The following is a 15,864-nucleotide window of genomic DNA, read 5'->3' as shown; positions in this document are numbered from 1 at the left end:
GTCTGCCTGTAACAACAAACCGCCGCTACAGACACACAGGACCGGTGAGTGGCGGCACGCATGTGCAGTGTACTCACAGACATCACGGCAGCCCCTGCTATAGAACTACTGCCTGTTAGTTATTCAGGGGTCTGCAGTATGAATTTATTCAGGGGTCTGCAGTATGAATTATGAATTTATCCAAGGGTTTAGGAACTGAATTTATCTATGTTGCTATAGAGGTGTGAATTCTTGTAGAGTTAAGGGGCCAATGATGTCTCAGCAGCAGGGTCGGCGTTAGGGTGGGGCAAACCACGCAATTGCCTAGGGCCCCCATCCCCCAGGTGGCCGGCTATTCAGCATAGGCGTGCGCACCCAGGGGTGGGATCCGCGGCCGCCGCTGAGCAGCCCACAGGGGGCCCCCGTCACATTCTGGACATACCTGAGTCCCGAAAGATCTTTTCGGGACACAAGGATGTCTCGGTTACCTTTCTGCGGCAGCCCCCACGTTAACTTTAAAAGCGCAGGGGCTGCAGGGAGGTAGCGCACGCAGGGACATCACTGACGGCATGGTAAGTCACCAGCACCAGCTGTCAGCACGTCATCTTCGATGTCCCGACCACTGCTCCTTCGGAGGACCGGTGATAGGAACACTGAAGTGGGGCAGTACACAGACATACAGTCTCAAGCCATAAACTGTATATGGATGAAGGCTGTATGTGTGTGGGGGAACTATACTGCACCTAATGTGGGGAGCTAATAGCTCCCCACATTAGGTGCAGTATAGCTTCGAGATATACTGCACCTAATGTGGGGGAACTATACTGCACTTTATGTGGGGGAACTATATTGCACCTAATGTGGGGGAACTATACTGCACCTAATGGGGGGGAACTATACTGCACCTAATGTGGGGAGAACTATACTGCCAAACTAATGTTAGGGAACCTGTAATGCCAACCTAATGTGGGGGAACTGTACTGCCAACCTACCTAATCTTAGGGAAACTATACTGCCTACCTAATGTGGGGGAACTGTACTGCCAACCTAATGTGGGGGAACTATACAAAAATGTATAATTGTACTATTCTGATCCCTATAAAATTTTTCTTTATATGGGGATGTATGAGGGTCATTTTTGCCACTTTGATTTGTAGTTTTTATCAGTACCATTTTTGTTTTGATGGGACTTTTCAATTGCTTTTAGATATTTATGGTAATTTAAGTGACCAAAAATTAGCAAATCTGGTTATTGCACTATTACGACTTTTGGGGCCCCCCCTTTTGATTTTGCCTAGGGCCACGCTAAGCCTAAAACCGGCCCTGCTCGGCAGCACACACTGCAGGTGTCAGGGAAAGTCTTAAATTGGAATTTCCATTTTAATTTTGGCTTCCTGGTCTGTTTGCGGGTGACGGAGAATAATACAAACAGCATCATTTATGGGTTATGTAGTTTGTGCAAGTGTGTTATTTTTATCTACTCTAAAATAACTGAGTATACTTGAAATATACCGGTACTCTTTAAATGTTTAGCCGTTTATGGGTTAAAATATGTCCCAAGCAGAAAAATGTGTTTTGGGCTAGAGCCCAAAACAAGTACCAAATAGCCAAAATTAAAAACAAAAACACCAAACAAACCCAAAAACAAAATAGTAAAAATGGTCCAAAATGTCTAAAAACATCTTCATTTTTTTGGCTGTGAAATTACTACACATTTTTGTATTGCATAGTAGGAGCACTGACAAGTGTCCTAAGAGTTTGGATGCTCGGGCAGCATAAATCAAGCTTGTCAGGCATTGCCTAAAGTTATACATGTATTGGGAAAAAAATACTTCCCAATAGTCTTTTTATGGACTACAGTCATGTTGGCACCCCTGAAATGTTTCAAGAAAATGAAGTATTTCTCACAGAAAAGGATTGCAGTAACGCATGTTTTGCTATACACATGTTTATTCCCTTTGTGTGTATTGGAACTAAACCAAAAAAGGGAGGAAAAAAAGCAAATTAGACCTAATGTCACACCAAACTCCAAAAATGGTCTGGACAAAATTATTGGCACCCTTAACTTAATGTTTGGTTGCACACCCTTTGGAAAAAATAACTGAAATCAGTCGCTTCCTATAACCATCAATAAGCTTCTTACACCTCTCAGCCGGAATGTTGGACCACTCTTCCTTTGCAAACTGCTCCAGGTCTCTCTTATTGGAAGGTGCCTTTTCCCAACTGCAATTTTAAGATCTCTCCACAGGTGTTCAATGGGATTTAGATCTGGACTCATTGCTGGCCTCTTCAGAACTCTCTAGCACTTTGTTGTCATCCATTTCTGGGAGCTTTTTGATGTATGTTTGGGGTCATCGTCCTGCTGGAAGAACCAAGATCTCGGACACAAACCCAGCTTTCTGACACTAGGCTGTACAGTGCGACCCAAAATCAATTGGTAATCCTCAGATTTCATGATTCCTTGCACACATCCAAGGCACCCAGAGGCAGCAAAATAACCCCAAAACATCATTGAACCTTCACCATATTTCACTATAGGTACTGTGTTCTTTTCTTTGTAGGCCTCATTTCGTTTTCGGGAAACAGTAGAATGATGTGCTTTACCAAAAAGCTCTATCTTGGTTTCATCTGTCCACAAGACGTTTTCCCAGAAGGATTGGCAGGAAATTTGGCTTCATTTTGGAAAAACGTAGTCTTGCTTTTTTATGTCTCTGTGTAAGCAGTGGGGTCCCCTGCCATAGCATTTCATTTAAATGTTGACGGATAGTTTGCGCTGACACTAATGCTCCCTGAGCCTGATGAACAGCTTGAATATCTTTGGAACTTGTTTGGGGCTGCTTATCCACCATCCAGACTATCCTGCGTTGACACCTTTTATCAATTTTTCTCTTCTGTCTAGGCCCAGGGAAATTAGCTATAGTGCCATGGGTTGCAAACTTCTTGATAATGTTGTGCACTGTGGACAAAGGCAAATCTAGATCTCTGGAGATGGACTTGTAACTTTGAGATTGTTGTTATTTATCCACAATTTTGGTTCTCAAGTCCACAGACAGTTCTCTTCTCTTTCTGTTGTCCATGCTTAGTGTGGCACACACAGAGACACAATGCAAAGACTAAGTGAACTTCTCTCCTTTTTATCTGCTTTCAGGTGTGATTTTTATACTACCCACACCTGCTACTTGCCCCAGGTGAGTTTAAAGGAGCATTACAGGGGACTTTATAGGGACATGGTCTGTTCCCCAATACTGGCACATAGCAAATGTGGTGCCAATATTTAAAAAGGGGTCACAAAGTGACCACGGGAATTATAGACCTGTTAGTTTAACCTCCGTTGTATGTAAATTGTTTGAGGGTTTTCTAAGAGATGCTATTTTGGAATATCTGGATAAAAATAAATGTATGACTCCATATCAGCATGGCTTTATGAGGGATCGGTCCTGTCAAACTAACCTGATCAGCTTTTATGAGGAGGGAGCTCCAGACTGGACCAGGGGCAATCGCTGGATGTCTTCTATCTGGATTTTCCAAAGCATTTGATACAGTGCCACATAAAAGGTTGGTGCATAAAATGAGAAGGATTGGGCTGGGGGAGAATGTGTGTAATTAACTGGCTCAGTGATAGGAAACAGAGGGTGGTTATTAATGGTACTTATTCTGATTGGGTGACTGTTACTAGTGGGGTACCACAGGGATCAGTCTTGGGTCCTGTCCTATTTAATATATTTATTAATGACCTTGAAGAGGGGTTGATTAGTAAAGTAGTAATCTTTGCAGATGATACTAAACTCTGTAAAGTGGTAAACACTATAGAGGAAAGTGCACTGTTACAAATGGATCTGGATAGGTTGGAGGTTCGGGTTGGGAAGTGGCAGATGAGGTTCAACACTCATAAATGTAAGGTAATGCACATGGGGAGGAAAAATCCAGGCAATGCCAAGGCAAATAAAATCATGGGGTGCATCAATAGGGACATAGATGCCCACGACAAGGAAATCATTCTACCACTGTACAAATCACTAGTCAGACCACACATAGAATACTGTGTACAGTACTGGGCACCAGTGTACAAAAAAGATATAGGGGAGCTGGAGAGGGTTCATAGACGGGCAACCAGAGTAATACGGGGAATGGGAGGACTACAGTGCCCAGAAAGATTATCAGAATTAGGGTTATTTAGATTAGAAAAAAAGAAGGGGAGACTTAATAACTATGTATAAATATATAAGGGGACAGTAGAGAGATCTCTCCCATGATCTATTTATACCCAGGACTGTATCCATAACAAGGGGGCATCCTCTACATCTAAAGGAAAGAAGGTTTCTACACCAGCACAGACGGGGGTTCTTTACTGTAAGAGCAGTGAGACTGTGGAATTCTCTCCCAGAGGAGGTGGTCATGGTGAACTCTGTAAAAGAGTTCAAAAGGGGTCTGGATGCATTTTTGGAGAATAACAACATTGCTGGTTATGTATACTTTATAGGGACAGAAGGTTGATCTAGGGATTTATTATGATGCCATATTTGGAGTCGGGAAGGAATTTTTACCACTAGTATGAGGGTCTCATTAGGGATATAGGTTAAACTTGGTGGACTTTTTCAACCTTATGAACTATGTTACATGCTTGCAACAATCTTATTTTTCCACAATTTTGAAAGGGTGCCAATCATTTTTTCCAGCCCATTTTTGGAGTTTGGTGGGATGTCCAATTTGCTTTTTTCCCTCCCTTATTTGGTTTAGTTCCAATACACACAAAGGGAATAAACATGTGTATAGCAAAACATGTGTTACTGCAATCCTTTTCTGTGAAAAATACTTCATTTTTAATTTCAGGGGTGCCAACATTTACGGCCATGACTATATTATTTCTCCATATATCTATTTCTTTTTTTTACACACATCACTCAACTGAGTTAAAGAATAAGCAGAACATGAAAAAAAATCACTTTAATCTTCCCCAGAAACCAGAAAAATGCAAAAAGAAAAATAGTGAACAATGTCATGCTAACAAACAAATGTTTGGATTTATAATAATCTGAAGAAAATACTTGTATTTCTAACAAAAACCATGTCCGTGAATCTGTCTTGGTAAAATGAATAGTAGCTTCTGCGTCGGACGTGTGTTTAGCAGGTTTAGTCAGCAGATGGCTCGACACTCTCTGGCTCTGGGGCAGGTTCACTTCCTGTGTCTTTGCCTTCTTTGCTCCGTTTGGATTTTTTGTGTTTGTGTCTTCTATGACTGTCACCTTCTTCACTGTCATGGCGGCGCCTGCTGCTGCTAGGTAAAGAAGCACAAAAGTACATAATTGGTTATAAGGTTCATAACTTACAGTTTTCCTGCACAACAAACTAAGGCCTAGCATGAAACTCCTTTGTTCAAAAACAAACCTGTAACAGGGCTTCCACCTACCAATACATGCAATCTATAATGCTGGTGTTATATATTAATTTAGGCCTCTCCGTCATCATTGCTGGGTGCAACGGCTATCTCCACATCAATGGCAATGTAACAAAAGTTGTGGAAATTTCCCAAAAGGTAACAGAGAAGAGGTTTCGCAATATGTTGTTACTGCATTTTAGATAAATGGGTAGCAGAAATTTCTACAACAATAAGGCCAAGTGTGAATATACCCATAGAAGCTTGCTGCTTGTGTTCACTGGTCAGTCAGTTAATTTAGTAACAATAAGGCTAGGTTCAGATTACAGGATTTCCCAGCGTAATTTCACTTAGAAATCCCCATACAGCAGAATCCCATTGATGTCAAAGGGATACTGCTGCAGTGTCATCACTTTGGCACTTCAAGGGCGGCGCTTACACCGCTGAAGTTCTGCTGCTGAAAGACCTTGCTCATTATTTTGGTGGAATCTGCACAAAAACATTGCAGTGTGATTCAGGGTGCCCTCGGACCCCCCCGGCAGGAGAGTCTGCAATGTAAACAGGACAAAAACTAGGAAAATAAAATAAAACCGAATTCTCTTATTCCAATGTTATTGAATAACCAAATAGAAATTATACATCAAAGAAAATTCCAATTACTAAGGGACAAATTATGTATAATTCTCTAAATGTATGATTTTAATGTTTATTATACCAGCAAGAGCTCAGAATAAACCTGAGCCATTCATCAAAAAAATGACTGTGAACATAATGAAACCATTTTCACAGCCTATATAATGCCACATGAAAACACCAGGTGGAACAGAAACCTACTGTAAAAGCCATAACTGGCTCATCATGTGTTACTGCGTATTCTATACAGAAACCAGAACTCGACTGGACAAAAATTAGGAAAATAGAATTTTTTGCAAAAGGAATTAACGCAAAATGTCAAATTTCACAAAAACAAAATCAGAAGAAATTGCTTAATGAGATAACATAAGGGTCTGTGCAACAACCCTAGTACAGCGAAGGTTTGTCCCTGACACTATAAAGTGCCAACAACCATACTTACAACATTGTGGACTGCACAGTTCAGTACAGAAAATTACGTCACCTTACTTTGCCCTGTGTAAATACATCCTTAATAGCTAAATACTGCATAAGAAAAGGTGACCCCCATCATCCAAGACAAACTGATCTCAGGAGGGACTAGCAGCTGCAGCGATGTCCTACCTCCGCAGCCGGGGTGCTCTGAGGCTAGAAGGGCCCTGTTCTAGAGATCATAAGATGTTTGATCGCTGTGGAACCCCCTCCCCACCAATCAGACAAATCCTTTGGATAGGGAATAAGTTTAACATAGCCAGAGTACCCCTTTAGTGTCAATAAAGGTGTCTTGTTTTCGACAAATGCTTAATGTCTATCCACCCAAGAACTGTTCAGACAGCATGGGGAATCAGTATACTGAGAAGGCCATGGCTTGTACTGCACAAGTTACTTTTCCTAATCAGGATCTGTTCACACAACTTTCTGAGGCTTTTACAGCAGTCTTCTCAATTCTGATAGAAAGTACAGCAGTACTATTCTTTCCATCAAAATGACAGAAACCACAACAGAAGGTGTTTAACGTCATAATGAATCATTGGTGACATCTGATGTATGATTAATCTGGCACAACGTTGTGGCCTCAGTTATAAACTGAAGACACAACCATAATAAGCATTTAGTTGATATTACCTTCTTGATGATTTATGTCGTGAGGACTCTTCCTTTTCTCGATGCCTCCGCTCTCTATGCCGTTCTTCCTTCTCCCTACTAATTCTCTCCCTGTGCCGGTCATAGCCCCTCTCTGGTCTCTCAGCATACTCTTTGTACCTGTATCGCTCCTCTTCGCTGTGGAGAAAGAAGTAAAAACACAATGAAGTTAAACAATGCAGACAAAAATGTCACACAAACATTAAAAGATAGTTACCCAGAATGGAAGCGATTTTAAAGATTTTTTTTTTAACAGATTAAAAGTAAAAAAAATGCAAACCACAAAGTTCCATAGATGGGTTATGCACCATTACCACCAACAACAATGAAATGCACCTTTATGGAGCTTAGGATTTAGCAGCCTTGTCTTCATAATACCCTAAACAAGCCAGACGGCGTGTTGTCTACATTCAGATGTTGTTATATTAAATAGAAATGTTTCATAATAAAGCTAACAATTTCATAATAAAGCTAAACTGGATGGTTTCAACACAGAACACATTGGCAGATGAGACACAAGATGGTATCACAAGAGATATGCACCAGATGTGATCAGAGGGTGTTTTGCTTCCCCAGAAGTCATCCCTTGATCTACTGAAGTTACTACCATTAAAGATAAAGAGTCTAAAATTGTGCCAAATGAGCTCAGGAAGAGATAACCACTTTCCAACTTACATGAAAATTAAGAGCTAATAAATCAGGACATGTCTTACACTTACAAAAAGTTGGCCTTACATGGTCTGATGTGTTGTGTCCCTTCTGTAGTACTGGCACTAGTTATACATGACACCTCATCTATAGTCACATACAGAACATTATAGATTATAAGGAGCACTGAAGCTATGAATATTCTTTTATTTTGATATATTGTAGAGTTGCATTTTGTAGAGTATTAGTAGTTAGAACCTTTGAAGCAGTTTCCCCAAAAAGGGATAGGACTGTCTTTTACGCTTGTGGAAGTTGTCGAAACAACCACCATTTTATCGCCAGTCTCTAAGAAGCCAACTCAAAAGTGACAATGAAAGATAAAGGTGATAATGCACCTTTTACCTAAAGCTGAATTATTTAATAGGTGTGAACAGGTACGGTGGCTGAGGCAGACCGGAACAGAATGTTTCACGCAGAGGTGTGCTTCTTCAAACCGGTATGCCGGCTTAAAGAAGCGCATCTCAGCGTGAAACAGTCTGTTCCAGTCTGCCCTGCCTCTGCCGCCGTACCTGTTCACAGCTATTGAATAAATCAGCGTTGGATGGTGAGTGCAGTGTCATTTCATTCTTGCATTCAGCATTGTTGTAGTCCATTTGTGGACATTGCACCTCCAGGACCAACGATATTTCAGGATACATGAGTCCTGCCTGTATATGCTATTTCTCAGACCCTAGTCCTGCTAGTGCCCGGCCATTGGTTTCTCTGTTGAACACATTTATCTAAATTGTGTTTTATAAGAAACTGCAATCTGATAATAGAAAAAGGCACCATTGTATAATGGAGTTAGCCAGTGAAAATGTATGCCTGGACTGCCGCTCCCCCGATGCTGCTGGAATTGCTGTCCTGTCCTCCGGCCTGGCCCTTTTCCTGGTGCCCAAGCCCTATCACCAGACGAGGCAGGACATTGCTATTGCAGGCGATAGCTGAACACTATGTGACGTGTGAGCAGGAAGAGGATGGGGGCTGGGGAACATGAGAGAGATTCCAGCAGCATCAGGGGAGCGGTGAAAGGTGAGATTATGATTTTTATTTGAATAAATAAAAAAAAGGGGGTCTGGAATAGGATTTCAAATCATTTTTTTTTTTACCACTTGGCTTCAGCCCTATCTCCTTCTAGCCCTATCTGCAGATAACAGGCAGACAGGGGGGTGGCTGCCCAAAAAAAAAATAGCAGGTAATGTATTAATAGTACAGCAGTTTTATGGTCTACATTAGGCATAAATTTGTGCGCAATGGCATTTTGCCGCCAAAAATATGCATCTTTTTACATGGTGTAGCTGTAATTGCTTTTGCAGAAAATGCAGAAAATGATGTCAAAGACCAGGTACCAATACAAAGGCTACTAGGGGGCTGAGAAGTTTTTTTTTCTTTGTTTTACTACACAGTCTGAGCAAATAGGTTAAATTAAAAAAAAAATTAAAATTGACAACCCCATTAACATTTAGGCACAAAATCATCCCAGCCTCATCCCAGCCTGCACCACACTTCTGTGCATCTCTGATAAATGTGGGGAAAGAACACATAGGGGTAGATTTATCACAACTTTTCAACAGAAATGTTGCTGAGTTGCACATAGTAACCAATCGCTTTTTTCATTTTTCAGAGGCCTTTTCAAAAATTAAAGAAGCGATCTGATTGGTTGCTATGGGCAACTTGGCAACTCTTCCTCTGGGAAGGTTTTAATAAATCTCCCCCTATAATGTCCACCAACCAAAGGGAGGTAAAAAGACAATGAAAAATTCCCCCTCTAAGAACACTGCGGGACCCCCTTTCCTACCTTTATTCAAGAACTTCCCAATGCTGCCCTACACTATTAAATAAAACCCTACTGTATTATTTACTTTTCACACGTGTAATATTTATGTGAAAATATACAACTATCCTTGATGGATGGACAAGCAAACTAGTCCTGGAGTAGCGATAAAATATTACGACACCCCCTCATTTCCTACTGCTAACTAAACATGAAATCTCGGAGTCCATCCTGACAAGGCTCTGCATACTGCCAATGATGAACATTCTGTACTGAATCTTCCTAAGCTGTCACATCCTGAAAATTGCATTACTGCCTACAGGGTAGATACAATTGGAGATGGAGATTGAAATCCTTGCTCTATTTTGTCTCCTGCAGTTCACACTGATCTGGCTCTTGATATGAATCATTGTAGTACGTAATGCTGCCTATCTGCACTGAATCACAGTGAAGCACAGTGGCCACATGTACTGGTTAGCCACGTCTGAGGATAGCAGAGCGCCGCACATAACAACACTACAACATAGTGTTTAACAACTGCTACAGCTCTAAACAGAAAACTTAACACTTCACATATCTTGTATCTCTTCTGTACACTAATGCACCATCACAGGACTGAAACACAGGACTGACTAATCCAATTCACTTTGGAAGAGGGAGAAAAGTATATGTATTCCGGTGTATTTAAAGGGGTTCTCCGCCCCTAGACATCTTATCCCCTATCCAAAAGGATAGGGGATAAGATGTCTGATCGATGGGGTCCTGCAGCTAGGGACCCCCGCAATCTTGGCTGCGGCACCTCAGACATCCGGCGTACGGACCAAACTTCGCTCTGTGCCGGATGACTGGCGATGCAGGGTGGAGGCTTGCGATGTCACCGCCACGCCCCGCTCGTGATGTCACCACCACGCACCCTCAATGCAAGTCTATGGGAGGGGGGTGGCATCCCTCAAGCCCCCTCCCATAGAATTGCATTGAGGGAGCGTGTAGCGGTGACATCACGAGCGAGGCGTTGCCGTGACGTCACAAGCCTCCGGTGCTGCACTCAACACTCTTAACGAACGCAGGGTGATCACGGCGTCCCCAGTGGTGGGACCCCTGCGAGCAGACATCTTTTCCCCTATCCTTTGAATAATGGATAAGATGTCTAGGGGCGGAGTAGCCCTTTAAGCCAACATAGACAACAAATGTCAATAACACCCACTAATGCTCTGTAGGGAAACGTCCCCCTAATAAGTGGATAACATGCTTTTGTCAATTTACTCACACATTTCCAGGGGGGCTGCAGAGGAATGGTTAAAGTGTAACTGTTGATCAGTGGGGGGCTGGGTGCAGAGACCTCCACAAGCGTTAAAAGGATCAGAGAGAAGCACTCAGCCAAGCCTTGTTCTTCCTCAAAGAAGATGGGCTCATAGGCTTTCTAAAGCAGTGTTTCCAAACCAGTGTGCCTCCAGCTGTTGCAAAACTACAACTCCCAACATGCCTGGACAGCCTTTGGCTGCCCGAGCATGCTGGGAGTTGTAGTTTTGCAACAGCTGGAGGCACACTGGTTGGGAAACACTGCTCTAGAGAGTCAGTTTTCAGAGTGAAAGCACTCAGATGAGCATTTCTGCCCGTTCATTTTAGCAATGAGTATCCAGACCCACACCGATCAAAACTTATGATATGCCACTCTGACATGACAAATCTTTCATGAAACAATTACACTAACACAATTCTAGGAAAAGATGCTCCAGATTTGTTATTTCACGGGAAATACTACTATGTACAAAAACCACACGTTAGGCACGTTTTCTCCATTACAATTAATAGTTCGCCCCCAACGACCAAATATAAAAACATATGCATAAGAATACTGTAACTTTGTTAATACAGGGAGATTTAGGAACAATGGTGCAAAATTATAGCCTCAGTATTCGGAACCCAGTCACAGGATCTGAACCACCTAATGCAGTGATTCCCAACCGCGGTGCCGCGGCACACGTGTGTGCCGTTCAGCACTGTCCGTGGTGCCGCGGGATTTTGCCGTGATTTTTTTATTTTTTATTATTATTATTTTTTTTAAATGTCCCGCCCCGGCCTGACGACGCAGGGGGGAAGGGAAGTCTGCGTGCGCATTGCGCGCACAGCGTCCCCCTGCATCTCCTCCCGTCTCCTGTGTTCCCCTCCGTCTCCCGCGTCCCCCGTGTTCCCCCTCCCTCCTCTGTTCCCTGTGTCCCCCGCGTCCCCCTCCTTCACCCTCCGTCCCCCTCTCCCTTACGGCGCAGGGAGCCGAAAATGGGTCCCTGCCTGGGGCGGAACGAGCTGCACCTGCGCCGGACTCCCGTGAATGCTGTGGAACTGCAAGCTGCGCGGGCCGGCTTACTTAAGGTACTGTACCCTTTCCACCCCTCTGTTCACCTTCTCAACCCTGTCTAAACCCCCCACCGTCACCCAGTCCACCCTCTGTCCCCCCGTCAGCCATGTCTGCCTCCCCCTGTCACCCCCCCCGTCAGCCATGTCCGCCTTGTCCACCTCCCTGTCCATCTCTATCACCCTTCCCCCCCCTGTCACCCATGTAATCCCACCCTGTCACCATGTAATCCCACCCTGTCACCATGTAATCCCACCCTGTCACCCATGTCCACCTCCCCCTGTCACCCATGTCCACCTCCCCGTCACCCATGTCCACCTCCCCCTGTCACCCATGTCCACCTCCCCCTGTCACCCATGTCCACCTCCCCCTGTCACCCATGTCCACCTCCCCTGTCACCCATGTCCACCTCCCCCTGTCACCCATGTCCACCCTCCCCCTGTCACCCATGTCCACCCTCCCCCTGTCACCCATGTCCACCCTCCCCCTGTGACCCATGTCCACCCTCCCTGTTACTCATGTCCACACCCCCCCTGTCACCCATGTCCACCCCCTCTCACACATGTCCCCCCACCTATCATCCCCGTCACCCATTTCCACCCTCCTGTCATCCATGTCTGCCTTGTCCACCCCCCCCCCCGTGTCACCCATGTCCACCCCCCCCCCCCGTGTCACCCATGTCCACCCCCCCCCCCCCGTCACCCATGTCCACCCCCCCCCCCCCGTCACCCATGTCCACCCCCCCCCCCCCGTCACCCATGTCCACCCCCCCCCCCGTCACCCATGTCCACCCCCCCCCCGTCACCCATGTCCACCCCCCCCCCACACCCATGTCCACCCCCCCCCACACCCATGTCCACCCCCCCCCACACCCATGTCCACCCCCCCCCCCCCCCACACCCATGTCCACCCCCCCCCCCCACACCCATGTCCACCCCCCCCCCCCACACCCATGTCCACCCACCCATGTCCAGCCCCCCCCCGTCACCCATGTCCACCCCCCCCCCCGTCACCCATGTCCACCCCCCCCCCCGTCACCCATGTCCACCCCCCCCCCGTCACCCATGTCCACCCCCCCCCCCCCGTCACCCATGTCCACCCCCCCCCCCGTCACCCATGTCCACCCCCCCCCCGTCACCCATGTCCACCCCCCCCCCCGTCACCCATGTCCACCCCCCCCCCGTCACCCATGTCCACCCCCCCCCCGTCACCCATGTCCACCCCCCCCCCCGTCACCCATGTCCACCCCCCCCCGTCACCCATGTCCACCCCCCCCCCGTCACCCATGTCCACCCCCCCCCGTCACCCATGTCCACCCCCCCCCGTCACCCATGTCCACCCCCCCCCGTCACCCATGTCCACCCCCCCCCCCCGTCACCCATGTCCACCCCCCCCCCGTCACCCATGTCCACCCCCCCCGTCACCCATGTCCACCCCCCCCCGTCACCCATGTCCACCCCCCCCCCCCGTCACCCATGTCCACCCCCCCCCGTCACCCATGTCCACCCCCCCCCGTCACCCATGTCCACCCCCCCCCGTCACCCATGTCCACCCCCCCCCGTCACCCATGTCCACCCCCCCCCGTCACCCATGTCCACCCCCCCCCCCGTCACCCATGTCCACCCCACCCCCGTCACCCATGTCCACCCCCCCCCGTCACCCATGTCCACCCCCCCCCGTCACCCATGTCCACCCCCCGTCACCCATGTCCACCCCCTCTCGCACATGTCCCCCCACCTGTCATCCCCGTCACGCATGTCCACCTCCCCTCTCACCCATGTCCACCCTCCCTGTCATCCATGTCTGCCTTGTCCACTCCCCTGTCCAACCCTGTCACTCATGTTTACCCCCCCCCCCGTCTACCCCCGTAGTCTACCCTGTCACCCATGTTCACCCATCTGTCCCTTTGTCACCCTTGTCCACCCCTCTGACCCCGTCTCCCATGTCCACTCTCCTGTCATCGATGTCCACCCCCATCCAACCCTCTGTCACCCCTGCCCATCCCTGTCACCCATGTTCACCCTCCATTGTCCACCCCTCTGACCACATCCTTGTCACCCATGTCCACCCTTCCCTGTCACCCATGTCCATCCCCCCAGTCACCCATGTTCACCTTCCTGTCACCCATGTCCACCCCCCATCACTCATGTCCACCCGCACTAACACATGTCCCCCCACCTATCATCCCCGTCACCCATGTCCACCCACCCCTCTCACCCATGTCCACCCTCCTGTCATCCACGTCTGCCTTGTCCACTCCCCTGTCCATCCCTGTCACTCATGTTTACCCCCCTGTCTACCCCTGTTGTCTACTCTGTCACCCATGTCCACCCTCCTGTTCACCCATCTGTCCCTTTGTTACCCCAGTCCACCCCTCTGTCACTCCTGTCCCTCTTTTACCCCCTGTCCACCCTCCTGTCACCCATGTCCACCCCTCTGTCACCCCTATGCCCCCGTCACCCATGTTCACTCTTCTACACCCATCTATCACCCTTGTACACCTCCCTACACCCCTCTGTACACTCCTCTACACCCCTCTGTCACCCATGTACACTTCTCTACACCCCTCTGTCATCCATGTACACTTCTCTATACCCCTGTCACCCATGTACACTCATCTATACCCCTCTGTCACCCATGTACACTCCTCTACACCCCTCTGTCACCCATGTACACTCCTCTATACCCCTGTCACTCATGTACACTCCTCTATACCCGTCACCCATGTACACTCCTCTATACCCGTCACCCATGTACACTCCTCTACACCCATTTGTCACACATGTACACTACTCTACACCCCTCTGTTACCCATGTACACTCCTCTACACCCCTTTGTACACTCCTCAACACCCCTCTGTACACTCCTCTACACCCCTTTCACCAATGTATGCTCCTCTACACCCCTGTCACCCATGTACACTCTTCTGCACCCCCTGTCACCCATGTACACTCTTCTGCACCCCCTGTCACCCATGTACACTCTTCTGCACCCATGTACACTCTTCTGCACCCCTGTCACCCATGTACAACCCTCTACACCCCTCTGTCACCCATGTACACTCCTCTACACCCCTCTGTCACCCATGTACACTCCTTTACACCCCTCTGTCACCCATGTACACTCCTTTACACCCCTCTGTCACCCATGTACACCCATCTGTCACCCATGTACACTCATCTACACCCCTCTGTCACCCATGTACACTCCTCTACACCCCTCTGTCAGCCATGTACACTCCTCTACACCCCTGTGTCAACCATGTACACTCCTCTATACCCCTGTCACCCATGTACACTCCTCTACACCCATCTGTCACCCATGTACACTCCTCTACACCCATCTGTCACATGTACACTCCTCTATACCCCTATGTCACCCATGTACACTCCTCTATACCCCTCTGTCACCCATGTACACTCCTCTACACCCATCTGTCACCCATGTACACTCCTCTACACCCCTCTGTCACCCATGTACACTCCTCTATACCCCTCTGTCACTCATGTACACTCCTCTATACCCGTCACCCATGTACACTCCTCTATACCCCTCTGCCACTCATGTACACTCCTCTATACCCGTCACCCATGTACACTCCTCTATACCCCTCTGTCACCCATGTACACTCCTCTACACCCCTGTCACTCATGTACACTCCTCTACACCCATCTGTCACCCATGTACACCCATCTGTCACCCATGTACACTCCTCTACACCCATCTGTCACCCATGTACACTCCTCTACACCCCTCTGTCACCCATGTACACTCCTCTACACCCATCTGTCACACATGTACACTCCTCTATACCCCTCTGTCACTCATGTACACTCCTCTACACACCTCTGTCACTCATGTACACTCCTCTACACCCATCTGTCCACTCCTCTACACCCGTCACCCATGTACGCTCCTATACACCCCTTTGTACATTCCTA

At 47.3% G+C, this 15,864-nt stretch overlaps 1 protein-coding gene across 3 annotated transcripts in view; it reads right to left on the bottom strand.

Annotated features, from left to right (window-relative positions):
* Window positions 1–4,908: 4,908 nt before the first annotated feature.
* The window catches only part of FIP1L1 (factor interacting with PAPOLA and CPSF1), an 83,968-nt gene continuing 73,012 nt past the window's right edge, over window positions 4,909–15,864 (bottom strand). For 2 of the 3 annotated variants that reach the window (XM_056558048.1, XM_056558029.1), the window contains 2 exons: window positions 7,091–7,246; window positions 4,909–5,254 (listed from right to left, as the gene is read on the bottom strand). In XM_056558048.1, the coding sequence (XP_056414023.1) occupies window positions 5,110–5,254; window positions 7,091–7,246 (301 nt within the window). In that variant the 3' untranslated portion in view covers window positions 4,909–5,109. The remainder of the gene's footprint in view (window positions 5,255–7,090; window positions 7,247–15,864) is intronic. The other variant, XM_056558036.1, reaches the window with a different exon arrangement.

The sequence above is a fragment of the Hyla sarda genome, chromosome 1, assembly GCF_029499605.1.
Source record: "Hyla sarda isolate aHylSar1 chromosome 1, aHylSar1.hap1, whole genome shotgun sequence".
NCBI classification, from domain to species: Eukaryota; Metazoa; Chordata; class Amphibia; order Anura; family Hylidae; genus Hyla; species Hyla sarda.
This window is presented reverse-complemented; position numbering and strand designations above follow the sequence as displayed.